Source organism: Mytilus edulis, chromosome 2, assembly GCF_963676685.1.
Source record: "Mytilus edulis chromosome 2, xbMytEdul2.2, whole genome shotgun sequence".
Lineage (NCBI taxonomy): Eukaryota > Metazoa > Mollusca > Bivalvia > Mytilida > Mytilidae > Mytilus > Mytilus edulis.
In genome coordinates this window covers 40,452,399-40,470,110 of record NC_092345.1, presented here as the reverse complement: position 1 = coordinate 40,470,110, position 17,712 = coordinate 40,452,399, and the positions used below count along the sequence as shown (strand labels likewise).

The window sequence follows — 17,712 nt, the reverse complement described above, 5'->3', positions numbered from 1 at the left end:
TAAACAGCAATAATGTTCAGCAAAGTAAGATTTACAAATAAATCAACATGACTGAAATGGTCAGTTGACCCCTTTAGGAGTTATTGCCCTTTATAGTCAATTTTTAACCATTTTTCGTAAATCTTAGTAATATTTTACAAAAATCTTCTCCTCTGAAACTACTTGGCCAAATTAATCCAAACTTGGCCACAATCATCTTTTGGGTTAGTAGTTTGAAAAATGTGTCCGGTGACCCGGCCATCAAACCCAGATGGCTGCCATGGCTAAAAATAGAACATGGGGTAAAATGCAGTTTTTGGCTTATAACTCAAAACCCAAAGCATTTAGAGCAAATCTGACATGGGGTAAAATTGTTTATCAGTTCAAGATCTATCTGCCCTGAAATTTTCAGATGAATCGGACAACCCGTTGTTGGGTTGCTGGCCCTGAATTAATAATTTTAAAGAAATTTTGCTCTTTTTGGTTATTATCTTGAATATTATTATAGATAAAGATAAACTATAAACAGCAATAATGTTCAGCAAAGTAAGATTTACAAATAAGTCAACATGACCGAAATGGTCAGTTGACCCCTTTATAGTCAATTTTTAACCATTTTTCGTAAATTATCTTAGTAATCTTTTACAAAAATCTTCTCCTCTGAAACTACTTGGCCAAATTAATCCAAACTTGGCCACAATCATCTTTTGGGTTAGTAGTTTGAAAATATGTCTGGTGACCCGGCCATCCAACCAAGATGGCCCCCATGGCTAAAAATAGAACATGGGGTAAAATGCAGTTTTTGGCTTATAACTCAAAACCCAAAGCATTTAGAGCAAATCTGACATGGGGTAAAATTGTTTATCAGTTCAAGATCTATCTGCCCTGAAATTTTCAGATGAATCGGACAACCCGTTGTTGGGTTGCTGGCCCTGAATTAATAATTTTAAAGAAATTTTGCTCTTTTTGGTTATTATCTTGAATATTATTATAGATAAAGATAAACTATAAACAGCAATAATGTTCAGCAAAGTAAGATTTACAAATAAGTCAACATGACCGAAATGGTCAGTTGACCCCTTTATAGTCAATTTTTAACCATTTTTCGTAAATTATCTTAGTAATCTTTTACAAAAATCTTCTCCTCTGAAACTACTTGGCCAAATTAATCCAAACTTGGCCACAATCATCTTTTGGGTTAGTAGTTTGAAAATATGTCTGGTGACCCGGCCATCCAACCAAGATGGCCCCCATGGCTAAAAATAGAACATGGGGTAAAATGCAGTTTTTGGCTTATAACTCAAAACCCAAAGCATTTAGAGCAAATTTGACATGGGGTAAAATTGTTTATCAGGTCAACATTTATCTGCACTGAAATTTTTAGATGAATCGGACAACCCGTTATTGGGTTGCTGACCCTGAATTGTTAGTTTTAAGGAAATTTTGCTGTTTTTGGTCATTATCTTGAATATTATTATTGATAGAGATAAACTTAAAACAACAATAATGTTCAGCAAAGTAAGATTTACAAATAAGTCAAATGACCGAAATGGTCAATTGACCCCCTTAGGAGTTATTGTTCTTTATAGTCAATTTTTAACAATTTTCATAAAATTTGTAAATTTTTACTAACATTTTCCACTGAAACTAATGGGCCAAGTTCATTATAGATAGAGATTATTTTAAGCAGCAAGAATGTTCAGTAAAGTAAGATGTACAAACACATCACCATCATCAAAACACAATTTTGTCATGAATCCATCTGCTTCCTTAAATATTCACATAGACCAAGGTGAGCGACACAGGCTCTTTAGAGCCTCTAGTTTTTTTTTAAATAAATACATATTGTATATATCAGCCATATTTAGAGAATGAGAAAAGTTCATTAAAAAATAGTTAATCTTCAGAATATATAGTCAATATATGATAATGAAGATGGGCTTTTTCCTTTGCAAAAAGTATTTGTCAACCCTTTTTTTGCTATATATATCATAAAAAGGCTATATATTTCATAAAAAAGCACATTGTTTTCCCAAAATTTTCTGATTTTTACAAACCAGGTGTTAGACAAAATGTGTATATTTGTTTATTTGGTTATAGTTTTGTCATCAGTTATTTTTATGCCCCATTCTAAAATAGTAGAGAGCTGTTATGTTTTTCAGTCTGTGCGCCTGTTCCTTTGCTTGCTCATCTCTATCTAATGGTACCAATTTAAATAAAATTCATCCAGGAATGTCCCCACAATTGTTTTTGGAAAAAATTATATGAAATATATAGTGAAAACCAGAAGTGACAAATTTATACTTTTTGCCATGCACTGTAAGATAATCAGTGTTATCAAAAGTTTTCAAAAGCTACGATTATCATAAGCATTAATTCCACATGTGACTTTATGTTTATTAGTTTCATTATCATAAATATCTCTCTATATCTTACTAAAAAAGATCCAAATATGAATTCATTTCAATTTACAGCAATTTGTGCACCTGGTGAGACCTTGGAACCATGTGCATACAAATGTGGCGACCTTTGTGACAACATGGCACAATTAATTGACACATGTAAACAGTCCCAAGGTACATGTGTACCCCTGTGTAGACCAGCCAAGCATTTATGTGCTCCTGGAGAGAAGTTGATGGATAAAATTACTTGTGTACAGCAGTCTATGTGCCCATGTAGGAAACAAGATGGAACTATTGCTAAGGTAGATTTCTCTTGTTTCTTTTTATCAAGCCAGCAACATTTTAACAGGAGTATACCTCATTTTTTTTGGGGGGGGGGGGGCACTTCCTTTATATACAAGGTGATAGGAAGTGCTGTTGGAATAGGTCACCTTGGCAAGGTTGGAAATATGTGAATAGGTTGGAAAACTATTAGAAATATATGACAAGGCCTATAAAGTTCGAATAACTCTTACTTTGTCATCTTATTTGGTGTTCCCAGTTGTGTCTTTATAAACTATGTTCCTCTCTTTAGACACTTGGGTATTCCATTCTTACATTACACACAACATGAAACTTAAAAAATATGGGAAAAGGTAAGATTTTTACCTACGCAATATATGAAAAGGTAATAAATTTTAAAAATCTAAATTATATGAAAGGGTAAGGTAAGAGAACCCCAGCAGCACTCCCTATCAATTTAGTCTTGAAGTACAGATTCATGGTCTGTCAATCTTAAACATCTATGTAAGTATTATAATGCGATACATAATAATTGAAACTGTTGAAAAACATTAGTCGGATTTGAGAAGTTTCAACATATGTTCTTGTAGATGTATTTTTGTTTTCAAGGGGACTTTTTATACCTGCGATTTGGTTCTTGAGCTGTTTCAACAAAATATTGAATCTTTTCAGTTGTTGCCTTAATATTGAAATATTGAACAAATGATCTCTTTATATATAGGGTTTAATGTTGATTAAAACATTTTGTTAAGATAATAGACATATTGCCAACTTTTGACTCCAGAATTTACCTTTTTTTTCAATAGGTTACCTACTCTTTGGTAGAACATCCTGGTACTCAGTCAAGTACGAGCAACCAAAAGTAGTAAAATCAAACATATAATTGGTGCAATATTGGGGGAAAGTTTTCTGTTTTCTGATCATTTTGTTGTGTATAGAAAATATAAAACAGTTAATTTCCTTCCAAAAGACTATTTAAATTATTATGAATACTATATGAATTTGTAATTATACCCCACGCAACGGGTTGCGGAGGGTATAATGTTTTTGACCCGTCCGTCCGTCAGTCCTGTTTCTTGTCATCGCAACTCCTCTCAAACCACGCAACAGAATTTCACGAAACCTTTTCAGATAATAAGGACATACTATGTAGTTGTGCATATCGACGGGAAATTGCGATTCAATTTTTTTTCTAGGAGTTACGCCCATTTGAACTTATTTACTTTAATGTACTACTGCAACAGTTTGTCATCACAACTCCTCTCAAACCACACAACAGAATTTCACGAAACCTTTTCAGATACTAAGGACATACTATGTAGTTGTGGATATCGACGGGAAATTGCGATTCAATTTTTTTTCTAGGAGTTACGCCCCTTCGAACTTATTTACTTTAATGTACTACTGCAACAGTTTGTCATCGCAACTCCTCTCAAACCACACAACAGAATTTCACAAAACCTTTTCAGATAATAAGGACATACTATGCAGTTGTGCATATCGACGGGAAATTGCGTTTCAATTTTTTTTTCTAGGAGTTACGCCCCTTTGAACTATTTACTTTAATGTACTACTGCAACAGTTTGTAATCGCAACTCCTCTGAAACCACACAACAGAATTTCATGAAACTTTGTAGATAATAAGGACATACTATGTAGATGTGCATATTGACAGAAAATTATGATTCAATTTTTTTTTCTTATACAATTTTCTTTTCTTACACTTATTTCATTTCTCCAATGACAATGTGGGGACGGTGGGGTATGTGAGCGCGCTCACTAAGGTTCTTTAATTTTTACCTGTTTTGAAAATTGCATATTTCCTAACAATTTGTATTTGATTTTTCTTATGTGTGTATTTGTTTGATTATTTTGTAATTGTATGTTCTCTTATGGTTGGGGCCTGTTATTTAACTCCCACATGAATAGATATCTTTTGTATCACACCGTACGGAGTGTGATATGAAAAAGTGATATCAAAATTACGTTAATTTGATTGGCTTATCTCGTAAATTTCCAATATTTTCATTGGCCGTTGATCAGGTCATTATTCACTGGAAAAGGTCATGCCGGGACTACTTTTTTTTTGACAACTGATTGTTTACTTCCGGTTTTCGCGATTTTCGTCTGCATTATCTAATATAAATCTTATCATGGACGAAGAAATAAAGAAAGGAACCCATGTACGGTTATGTAACGGAGCAAAGGGCATTATAACTGGCACAACTTCCAATTTCAATTTCCCTCTGTATGCGACAGTTAAACTACCGATGGACGTATGCAAAGCTTCAAATACAATACAGTTATCTCTATTCTAATGCAAAACAAGTTCATAATTAAATTTCAATCACAATTTCAGTGTAAAATCTTCATTAAAGAAAATTCCGCGAAAAGATGTTATCTTCTTTGGTCCCTACACTACGTGACGTCATAGGTATGCTTCCAGTGTCATACATAAACACTGGGCGTTTTCTGGCTTCTGTGCCGCTTCAGAATGTAATAAAATTTGATAAAAAGAAGATTTTAAGGCGCAACAAGTGAGTTATTTGTTAATTATTGTAGAAATAACGTGTCAATACACTTGTTACAAATTAGATAACAGGCCCCAACCATAAGAGAAAGATCAGTACGCGTTGCAAAGAAAAACGACCGTAGCAACACAACTCGCAACAAATGGGCCACGCACATACAACTTTTTGCCATAAGAGAAATAGGTTTAACAACTTGTGAGAATTAGATATCGCTTGATATCAACTCACGTTAGGCTCGTTTATTATTATTTAAATTAAATAACTCGAGTTGATATCAATCGATATCTAATTCTCACTCGTTATGAAACCTATAATTATATTTCATTGCATTTCCAGGGAAGATTAGTGGTATAAAAGACTGTTACCCTCTTTAAATTAAGAATTATTATTATTATTATAAGTACTATTATTATTATTATTATAATTACTATTATTATTATTATTGTTAATATTAGCCCACATGGCCTTTTTTTCTCATCAAATGTTGTCCATGGTCTGTCATCGTCATCATTAACTTTTACAAAATTTTTCTCTGAAACTACTGGGCCAAATTTAACAAACTTGGCCAAAATCATTATTGGGATATCTAGTTAAAAAAGTGTGTCAGATGAACGGGCCAACCAACTTAGATGGCCACCATTGCTATAAATAGAACATCAGGGTAAAATGTAGGTTTTGGCTTAAATCTCTGAAAACAAAGCATTTAGAGCAAATTTGACGTGGGTTAAATTGTTAATCAGGTCAAGATCTATCTGTCATTTCATTTTCAGGCAAATTGGACAAGCCCTTGTTGGTTTGCTGCCCCTGAATTAGTAATTTTAAGGAAATTTTGCAGTTTCTGGTTAATATCTTGAATATTATTATAGATAGAGATAAACTGTAAACAACAATCATGTTCACAAAGATGTTCTACAAATAACAGAGGTTATTGCCCTTTAAAGTCAAATTTAACAATTTTTTCGTAAATTTTTGTAATCCTTTATAGAAGTTTTCTCCTGAAACAACAAAGGACATGGTACGGTAAGGGCAGTTTTTGGCCCCCTATTTTTTCATTTTTAAAATTTTGTTTTTCGAAAGCTACTTATGATGTTAGAATATTCCCTAAGGTTTGAAGTTTGTTGGATGAACTTCAAAACCATTAATTTCAGAAAATGGGTGGGATTATGGGGTTAAAAAGGCATCAAAATCACCAAAAAAAAGGAAAAATAATTTTGGCCTTTGTTTCTTTTTAAAAATTTATAGCGTGCGCCTACATGACCAAGAGAACATTATGGCAATTTAGATATGAAAAACCATTGGAATAAAAATATTCCTAGGTCATGTTTGCGCAGGCACTTAAAAACTTAAAATGCATTGTACCGAACACCTGCAAAGTGAATAATAGTTACAATATATTGAATAATAACAGAAGGTTTACCCCCCTCACCTCACCCAGTTGCCATAATAAGTGGATTTGAAGTTTTATCCAAACAAACCTCAGGGAATATTTTAACATAAAAAGTAGCTTCCCAAAACAGAATTTGAAAAATGAGAAAATAGGAGGGCCAAAAACAGGCCTTATCGTACCTTGTCCTTTAACCAAATCTGGCCACAAATAAGCATTAGAGTATTTAGTTTTTAAAATGTGTCTGATGACCCTGCCTGCCAACCAACATGGCTAAAATTAGAACATAGGGGGAAAATGCAGTTTTTGACTCGTATCTCTGAAACTAGAGCAAAAGTATAAAGGTTGCATTATTTCATGCATCAATTGTAAATAAAAATATCATGTGAGCGACACAGGCTCCTTGGAGTTTACAAATAATGGACTTTGTTTTGGCAGTCAACATTACACTTTTACACTGACAGTAGTAATTGCAGGCAATACTATTGAACACAGTGCAATTTTTTAATGAACATGATATAGAATGAAAGGCTCTCTTTCATAATTTTTTTTAATTTTGAAAATTACACTTTGTAGTTCCAGTTGTTTTCACAATGTTATTTGTTGCCAAAAGTCTCCATATTTCATACATACTTTTAAACTATAAATTATGCATGGGGTATTGCAAGATCCCATATAAATGTGCCCAGTATATTTGTCTTGGAAGTCTCCATATTGATCATTTTATGAATGTGCATTGAAGTATGTTGGGTTTTTTTTGGTTTTTTTTTAAATCATTAACTTTAAAGATTTTTGTGCATATTTTTTCTTATTTACTACATACTTTATTTTTATATAGCCACTAGAACAATGGAACAATCCAAATGATTACTGTTCAATCTGTCACTGTTTCAACAATACAGTTACCTGTACAAAAGATGAGACTTGTTCAACACCATCACCAACTCAATATAAACGTAAGAATTTAGGCTAACACAGATTATATACGGGGATTTCAAAATTGTTTATGTCACTAATTTAGCCTTCTTTTTGAAAAAATAAAATGACAGATTATCAAAACATTTCCTTGATATTTCAGGCGGAAACCCGGTTGAAATATAACAAAAGAATCGAAGCTCTTTGTTAGAGAAGGCGATAAATGCCTACTGTAATGTTTACTATAGTAACAATTTTTCTAAAAGTTGATAGAAACAAATAAAATGATAATTTTCTGCTCAATTACGAAGTATTTAATTTTAAAAACACCTTTTGCATAAGTTATCAATTTGTCTATTACATAGTTAAGCAGAACAATTAGATAGCAAGTCGACAACATGGGTATCTATCAAGTTGGATGTAGGAAATGCATAACCTTCGATTTTTATTAATAAAAAAAAAAATCCACGGACGGAGAACATATCAGTCTATAAGTTCAGTAATTTAAGTGTCTTCCATTATGTGACTCAAGAAAAAATCCCCAAAAATGGGTAATAATCGTATCGAATAGAGAAATTCGAGTGCACCTTTTTATGTCAGGGCGTGTTTGAGTTGAATATTTTGTCTTGAAAACATATAAAGCAAGAGTATTTGATACAACATCTCGCTTCAGATTCTATCATTTTTATATATCAAGGCTACAGGTTGACTTTATAACATCAAAAAATTCACAGTACCAAAAGATGAAATATATGGGTCAAGTGAAATACCTTTCTAATGAATCACAAAAAACAGAGTAGGTGTGTTCGAATAGCTTATATTTACTAAAAGTAATTGACTAAAGTCTGTAAAGTTGGATCTTAAAAATGCATATCTTCGAGAAAAAAAATCATTTTTTTGTGTGTGATAATTGGGGTTTATAGTCTTCAACCACTGAAATTTTTTTTTTTTTAATGTTTATGAATTTTCGAAAAATTCCACCTGACACGACCAGACATTAGTTTTAAGTTGACTCAATGCAGTCCAGAACATTAACTGATGCTCATTAGCTAGTAGATACATTTGTCTTTTAAACTACAACTATAAGGATTGTAATGGTGCTATGTGGATAAATTTATCAGTTTTGAAGAGCTAAATTGGCAGAGCTATTCGAAATAGCATAAAAAATGTGGTGCACACTTTAAAATAACCTGCTACACAGGTTATTGAGTGTGCATCACATTTTTTATGTCATTTGTTCATAGCCAGATAAATATTACAGTCATTCCATAAGGTGGTACCCAACACTTTCACTAAAATTAATTTGGCTCTTTTAATTTTCATAAAATTTTGACAAAGTATTTACTTTGACCCTTTAACAAGTATATAAAAATTTCAAAAATTTTGAACCAAGCGTTTTGTCAGAAAAATTACACTGGTTATATAGCAGTTTGACAAACAACAATTTTGATCATTGAGAAGCTTAATATTCCCTTTACAACACAACGTAATTAAAATGTTTAGCTGATTTTACAGAGTTATCTCCCTGTAGTGTTAGGTACCACCTTAAATGAAAAGTTCAAAAGATTGTTTTAAAAAGGATCCTAACTTATTTACCTGAATGTGTGATCTTAGGTTGATTATATATGTAATTTTATCTATGTCATTTAAATTTATAAACTGCAGAAAGATTGAAATAGCTTTTACTATTAGTCCTGAATATGCATGCAATATTTGCCACTTGACATTTTAAGTGAAATGTTAAGAATTAGTTTTGAATAGGGTTATAAAGAATTAAGCAGAAAGACAACAATATTTTTCTTCTCTTATAGCAATTCCTGTTACACATCCTCAGTGTTTTTGGACACACTGGATTAACATGGATACACCTTTGACATCTGAAGGTGACATTGAAACCATATCCAAGATCAGAACTCTGCATACTTTCTGTTACAACCCAGTTCATATTGAGTGCAGAGAGGTCAGATCACACACAGACTACACAACTAGAGGACAGACTGTAACATGTGACTTAAATACAGGGTTAAAATGTTTGAACCATGAAAATGGTGGATACTGTGAGGACTATGAAGTTAGGTTCTATTGTCCTTGTGCAAGTAAGTTTTTATGCAGTCAATTGTTTTATCTCCTTTTGTCTAATAATTTTTAGCTCACCTGGTCAAATGAGCTTTTTTCATCACTTGGCATCTGTCGTCTGTTGCCCATCGTTAACTTTTACAAAAATCCTCTCCTCTGCAACTACTATGCCAAATTTAACCAAACTTGACCACAATTATTAAATGGGTATCTAGTTTAAAAAATGTGTCAGGTGACCTTGCCAACCAACCAACATGGCCGCCATGGCTAAAAAATCGCCTACTTTATAAATGTTTAGGTACTTTAACTGTGATTGTATGTAATGTTAACTGGAAGAAGACTACGTACATATTAAGTAACATATGGAAAAACAGGAAATATTTTTTTACAAAATTTCCTTCTGGATACTAGCTTTTGATCATAAACATGCTTCTGTACAAGTTTGGTAGAAATCCAGGATAGTTTAAGAAAGTTATTACAGCCTATTCCATTGAGTGTGTAGCTAAAGATAATATCTTTGGTAAGCTTGCTTGTTGGCTGAACCGGGAAGTCATTGTTAGGTCAGGTAAACTACCTTCCTTTAAGAGTAGACTAGTCCAGCAGATAACCAATATATCGCCTACTTTTGCTGTTGATCACAGGCTCAACAAAATGAGGAATAAAATATTCCTCTTGATGCTATCTTTTGATTGCAAGAAGCTTCTGTCCAAGTTTGGTAAAAATCTAGGATAGTTTATGAATCTAATAAATGTTTTAAAAATTTTAACTGTAGACAGTATGTAATGTTAATTGGAAGAAAAACTTAAGTCCATTTATAAGTAAAATACAGAAAAACAGGAACAAAATTTTAACAAAATTTCCTTCTAGATACTATCTTATGATCATAAACAAGCTTCTGTTTGGTAGATATCCAGGATAGTTTAAGAAAGTTATTAAAATTTTAAATTAGTATACTTTGTGTTTATGTTAGTTTAAAATGAATCACACATAGCAGGTCAATGAAATTTGGTAGGGCCATAAAAAAGAATAGGTTTGTTTGCCCAAACCCTACCTACCCAGAAAAAAGCTGCCTACTCAAAATCTTTTATTGTCCTGATTTGAAGAATTTTTTTTTAATCAGATAGTCATGAAGACTAATAAACATCTGACACGTAAATTTCTTTAAAAAAAAAATTAAAAAAAATGCCTACCTACCTACCCACTGTCTCAACCTTGGGTAGGGTTTGGGCAAACCAAAATATTTTTAATTGTGGCCTAGGCTATTATATTAACATTGGATATTTCTTTCCTATATATGGATATTATATGGCCCTGCTACTCATCATTGTTCATCGACTTTGAAACTGCATAGTTTACATGTTTAAGCTTATGTTTATATCAGTTTATAGGAAACCACTTATAACTGATTTATTGATTGGTGTTTAACACCACATTTTAAACACTATTGTTCTTTTTCGTGGCAGTCAGTTTTCATTGTTTTTTTGCTTTAAAGGGGTTATATATCCCGTTTTGTTACACAGTGATATCTCTGTGTCAACAGTTTATTTATTGCATTAAAAACATAGTTATCCCATATTTTACAAAACAAATGGAGAAAAATACAATTTAAGTTGTTATATTTATTTAGCAACACCAACAACCACAACAACAACAACACTTGCTCCACCCTCAGGAATGCAACTTATTCCAACAGCTGCCCCTACTTGTGGCTGGACTCACTGGATAAATCTGGACAATCCAACTATCATGAAAGAAGGAAAACTATTTGAGGGTGACATTGAATCAATTGCCAATATTAGAAAAATGCATCCACTCTGTGAGTACTATATGATGACACAAGTAGAATGCAGAGAGGCGAAGACAAAGATTCCTTCTTCTCAAACAAATGAAGTTGTTTCTTGTGACCGTATTCGGGGATTGAGATGCAAAAATGATGCACAGCCTGATGGTAAATGTTTGAATTATGAAGTCAGAGTTTTCTGCAACTGTTTTGGAATTCCTGGATTACATCATCACACAAGTACTATAACTAGCCCACCCAAAACAACTAAACCTATACCTAATGTTTGTGGATGGACAACTTGGTTCAATGGACACAAACCAGACACACAGGGAGAGACTGAAACATTCATCAATCTAAGAAAAGATTTCAGATTTTGTGATGTTGAGGATATAACTGCTATTCAATGTCGTCAACATGGATCAGAAAAATTATTCATGGAAACGGGTCAGATGGGAGTTATTTGTGATATACATAAAGGTGGGTTGATGTGCAACCATGCTGACCAGATTTCAACTGGTGGCAAATGTTTTGACTATGAGATCAGGATCTTATGCGAGCCAAAGGAATTGGATTGTTCTCATATGACAACAGTTGCACCTTCTGCTGGTCACTACATTAGCCCTACACCATCACCGTCAACAGATATATTTGGAAATCCAATACTTCATACTAAAAAAGCAACAACAACAGATAAATTTGCTAGTCCTACACCTTCAATGAGGCATACAACAGACAAGTTCAAAACTCCATCCCTGGAAAAGACAACCACAGTTGCAGGTAAATATTGAAAAATATGGGGCCTATTCCACCAGTAGAATGACTAAATCTTAAATCTTAAATGTATAAAACAAATACCAAGTTGACAATTATTAAAATAAGGACAGACTACACCATGGAGAAAAGGGAAAAAGACAAAATGAAAAAAGAGAATGAGAGTAAATGAACCTGTGAATTAAAAAGGCAGTTAAAAACAATATTGTCATTTTTGTGAGATATTTTTAATGTATAATTTGTTTTCTAATTCTTACATGATTTATCCTTTTCCTGGCATGTTGATTATTTTTATTCAATCAACATGTGGTTCTGTTTGATCTCAGTCCTTCATAGGCCAAATTTCAATTATGACGTAAAATTTTCTGGCTTTCCTTTGAATTTCCTTTCGTGACAGCATGAAAAATGGCGACAATGTCTGAGGAAGTCACATAGAAAGAACACATCTATTGGCATATTGTTTAAAAATCATAAGAGATTCCTCCACCAAATCTTGTGTGCAACAATAATTATCCACTCTCGACAGGTTAATTTTAAATATTGAAAATGCTCTGCAAGCCTTACTTTTTAAATTTGAAAATTTAACTATTTCAATCTGATAAATATCGAATCACACTCGATGCAGTGGTAGAATCTATATTTATCTTTGACAAATTTTTTAGATAATAATACTTATAATGCTGCTGTAAATAGAAAAAACCCAACAGTTGTTTCTGTCATAATTTTGTTATTTTTTACAAATTGGGTTATCAAACTAAAGTGGTGTAATCCAAAATCAGAACTATATTTGATATATTGGTTGTAAATTTGTAAATTGTTTTATCTTGAGAATAATAATGAATTTTCCTTTTGAACAGTACCAAATAAACACACTACACATATTGATACAACGGCAGTTACACCTATGCTTGGTAAGATATTTTTAATGATACAAGTTTCTTAGATTTTGTAGATGATCGCTGCTTGGATCTTTGACACTATTTTGTTCCACTTTTATTTTGATTAAATTCTTCTCCTCTCCAATGTTATGCTGTTATTCACGTTTGAGTCAAAATAACTTTAATATGATCAATCTTGTACATTTAAATATGCACATGTAAATGTGGTTGTTTATCATTGAAACAGTACAATGTATTGAAATACAAGAGACTTCAAAGAAGACGTGAATCTTATTTTGTTTTATTTTACTGTGGCTATTTGAACATGAAAATGCTTAAATGTTTATTACTTTTTCTTCTTTTTTCATTATAAGAACTTATAATATACACATGATACAGGTAAACTTAATAAAGCTGAAGGTTACATAAATTGTGTTTGAACATCAAAAGTCTATTCAAATTGTGTATTTATGACATCGTTTTTTAATGTCTAAATAAAAATGTCTTCCTTTAGTATGTACTGATGGTATGACACAAGGATCCTCACTGCCCATGAATAGTGAAAGAATGTCTTCCTCGTCCAATCTAACTCCCAACTCTGGGGTTGAAAGATCACACCTGACAGACACTAATAGTGGTCAGTTGACTGGAGGCTGGGTTGCAGGAAAGAATGAGAAGACAGAATGGATCATGATAGACTTTGGAAGACCAATGATTATTGATGGCATAACAACCAAGGGTCAAGCTGGTCAACCATACTGGATTACTGCATTCAAGATTCTATACTCATTAGATAAGAAAACATTCACATATTATGAGGAAAATGGGCAGCCAAAGGTTAGTTGTGTTATCATCGGAGACATAGATCTTTAATTTAACTAAAACATACATATTTGTAAAAACAATGATCTGGAATTTCTCCACACCTTTTCTGTCATATTGAGATGAGTTAAAAGTTGGGTTCCTTTTTAGCTCACCTGGCCCAAAGGGCCAAATGAGCTTTTCTCATCACTTGGCGTCCATAGTCCGTTGTCGTCTGTCGTCGTTAACTTTTACAAAAAATCTTCTCCTCTGAAACTTCTGGGCCAAATTGAACCAAACTTGGCCACAATCATCATTGGCGTACCTAAAAACGTGTCTGGTGACCCGGCCAACCAACCAAGATGGCCACCATGGCTAAAAATAGAACATAGGGGTAAAATGTAGATTTGGCTTATATCTTTGAAACCAAAGCATTTAGATCAAATCTATCATGGGGGTAAAATTGTTTATCAGGTCAAGATCTATCTGCCCTGAAATTTTTAGATAAATCAGACAACCCGTTGTTAGGTTGCTGCCCATAAATTGGTAATTTTAAGGAAATTTTGCCGTTTTTGGTTATTATCTTGAATATTATTATAGATAGAGATAAACTGTAAACAGCAATAATATTCACCAAAGAAGATCTACAAATAAGTCAACATGATCAAAATGGTCAGTTGACCCTTTAATTTTACCCTTTCAAGGCGACATATGCCTTGAGGCATCCCCGTAGCCAGGCCGAACAATGCTTTTAGGCATTGTAAATCATGTGATAAAAATAATTTTCTTCTTTCAACTCATTTCCCCCAGTAAAGCTATGTTTAAGCCAATAAATATATAGGTTTTCAGGAAGCTTGCATATCACAGTTAAAGAATACCTATTATGACTGAATTTGATACCTAATATATACTACAATACAATGAAAGATCTGTAGCGTCAACAAACATAATAAGCCGTCGCCATTTTGTACAAGACATGTGATGCGAACATGTGACCTTTTTGGTCAAGAAAATGATATTTGGAAGGAAAGTCAAATTTAATTTCATGATTGATTTAATTAATATTATGACAAAAATAAAGAAAAACGATTTTTACAATTGCACGGAGAATAAAATCAAGTAATAATTGGACTTCGGTCAGCGCAGTAATTGATTTTTCCCACTAGTGCAAAAGGTTGCACTCCTTTTATGGAAATTCTAAATAAAACAATCCAATCACCTTCCTCTCTCACTTGCTCGATGTCAAGGACGCAAAATTGTAGTAAATAGTAATAAAATGTCGTCTCGTGGTCGGTATCGTGTCTGTAATATTCTGAGACACAAAAATGTCCAATAGTTCAGAGGACGAGTTTGAGAATTTTCGGAGGGAGAAGTAGGACTAGTTTTGTTCATAACTGGCATAGGTGATGATTTCATGATCACTCAGGTTATTGCCCTTTTTAGTCAATTTTTAACAAATTTTTGTAATGTCTTGTATTCTTTTACAAAAATCTTCTCCTCTGAAACTGGAAAGACAAATTTAACCAAACTTGTCTACAATCATCATTAGGGTATTTAATTTTGAAATTGTGTCTGATGACCCTGCCCTCGAACCAAAATGCCCGACATGGCTAAAAATAGAACATAGGGTAAAATGCAGTTTTTGGCTCATATCTCTGAAACCAAAGCACTTGGAGCAAATCTGATTGGTTTGAAATTGTTCTTTAGCTCAACATCTATCTGAAATTTTCAGACCATTCAAGCAAACCTGTTGTTGGGTTGCTGCCCCTGAATTGGTCATTTTAAGAAAATTATGCAGCTTTTGGTTATTATCTTGAATATTATTATAGATAGAGATAAACTGTAAACAGCAATAATGTACAGCAAAGTAAGACCTAAATATAAGTCAACATGACCAAAATGGTCAATTGACCCCTTAAGGAGTTGTTGCCTTTATAGTCAATTTTAGCAATTTTACAAAATATTTTCTACTGTAACTGCTGGACCAAGTTCATTATAGATAGAGATGATTGTCAGCAACAAGAATGTTCAGTAAAGTAAGATCTACAAACACATCACCATCACCAAAATACAATTTTGTCATGAAACCATTACTTTTTTACATAAAGTTTTGATTTATAAATCAGAAGTGATGATTGTCTTTGCTGAATAGTAACTAAATAATGCAGAAAGTTGTCATGGAATTTTGATTTCTTTCCAATATAAGCTTGTGATTGCAGAAGCATACCTGCCAACTTCCATATGGGTCTTACGTGCAAGATGGTTCTTATAGTCCTACAAAACATTTAAGCCTTAAAATATATATTTTAATGTTTTCGGTTTCTTCATACTTTTACAAGCCTATAGCTGTTGTAAAATTATTTTTTTTGTTTTAAATTGAGGACAAAATTGCCTTTTCAAAATTTCCATTTGGGACCCTCCATCTGGGAAATCACCCACAAATAGTGACAGTTGGCAGGTATGCAGAAAGTAGGACAGAAATCCACAGGACAAAAGGTCATTGACAAAAAGAAAGGCACAATTCAGTTTTGAGATTATTTTCTTTGAACAAGAAAACACTAATGTTAAAATATAGCTATTATATATAAAGTAACTTTGTAATTAAAATTTATTCAATAAATGATCAAATAATTGTTATGAAAACAAAATGTCATAGAGGCTAAGTGGTGCCAAGAATTATATATCCTTTCCACTATTTGAATTTAATAAATTTTCATTTATCAAGGCTTATGAACAATTTCCTAAACTTAACAATAAATATATGTAATAAAAAGAAAATATTTGAAGATATTTCTCTTTAATATTCAAACAATTGTCAACACACTATTTGAGACTTTTTGTCCTATCAAACATGCGACTTTTTGTCCTGTGACTTCTGTTCATTTACCTTGTGATCACAGGTGTGAACTAAAAACACATGTATAAATTGATTCACCATCATTTCCCATATTTCCTGGGACAAAAACAAGTGCAAAATGGCAATTAAGAAATCCAATTTCAATAAAATGACCAATATTATTTCTGTAAATTTTTTTTTTTATCCATAATCTCAATCTTCAGTTTAGGACAAGAAGCTTAAAATAGTTTTGGTCATAACTGTCAAATTTGAGCATTTCTGGATTTTTGTTTGCTAGCCAAATATTTGTTGAAATTTGTTAAATTTTGTTGATTACTTTGATTTAAAGATTAGATTTGTGCACATATAATCTTTAGGATAGTTTTTAGCTCACCGTTCTGTGAGGTTAGTGAGCTTTAGCCATCACTTGGCATCTATCGTCGTGTGTCGTCGTCGTCCGTCTGGTGTAAACTTATTCAAACATCTTCTCCTCTGAAACAACTGAACCAAACTTAAGCTGAATGATCCTTAGGGCATCTAGAATAAAGTTTGTGTTTTATTTTCTGTTTCGTAAAAAAACATGGCCACCATGGCTAAAAATAGAACATAGGGGGGTAAAATGCAGTTTTTGGCTTATATCTCAAAAACCAAAGCAGTTAGAGCAAATCTGACATGGGGTTGAAGTGTTTATAAGGTAAAGTTCTATCAGCCCTGAAATTTTCAGATGAATCTGATAACTCATTGTTGGATTGTTGCCACTTTATTGGTAATTTTAAGGAAATTTTGCAGTTTTTGGTTAGGCCACAATTAAAAATATTTTGGTTTGCCCAAACCCTACCCAAAGGTTGAGACAGTGGGTAGGTAGGTAGGCATTTTCTTTTCTTTTTTTCAAGAAAAGAAATTGAAGTATCGGGTGTTTATTAGTCTTCATGCCTATCTGATTAAAAAAAAACTTCTTCCAACCAGGACAATAAAAGAATTTGAGTAGGCAGCTTTTTTCTGGGTAGGTAGCGTTTGGGCAAACAAACCTATTCTTTTTTTATGGCCTTATTATATTGAATAGTATTAATGATA

At 32.7% G+C, this 17,712-nt stretch overlaps 1 protein-coding gene across 2 annotated transcripts in view; it reads left to right on the top strand.

The window, feature by feature from the left end:
* LOC139510171 (mucin-5AC-like) overlaps window positions 1–17,712 on the top strand; it is a 219,098-nt gene that overhangs the window by 125,199 nt on the left and 76,187 nt on the right. For both annotated transcript variants that reach the window (XM_071296525.1, XM_071296526.1), the window contains 6 exons: window positions 2,454–2,683; window positions 7,417–7,534; window positions 9,305–9,589; window positions 11,197–12,129; window positions 12,981–13,034; window positions 13,516–13,838. In XM_071296525.1, coding sequence (XP_071152626.1) covers window positions 2,454–2,683; window positions 7,417–7,534; window positions 9,305–9,589; window positions 11,197–12,129; window positions 12,981–13,034; window positions 13,516–13,838 — 1,943 coding nt within the window. The remainder of the gene's footprint in view (window positions 1–2,453; window positions 2,684–7,416; window positions 7,535–9,304; window positions 9,590–11,196; window positions 12,130–12,980; window positions 13,035–13,515; window positions 13,839–17,712) is intronic.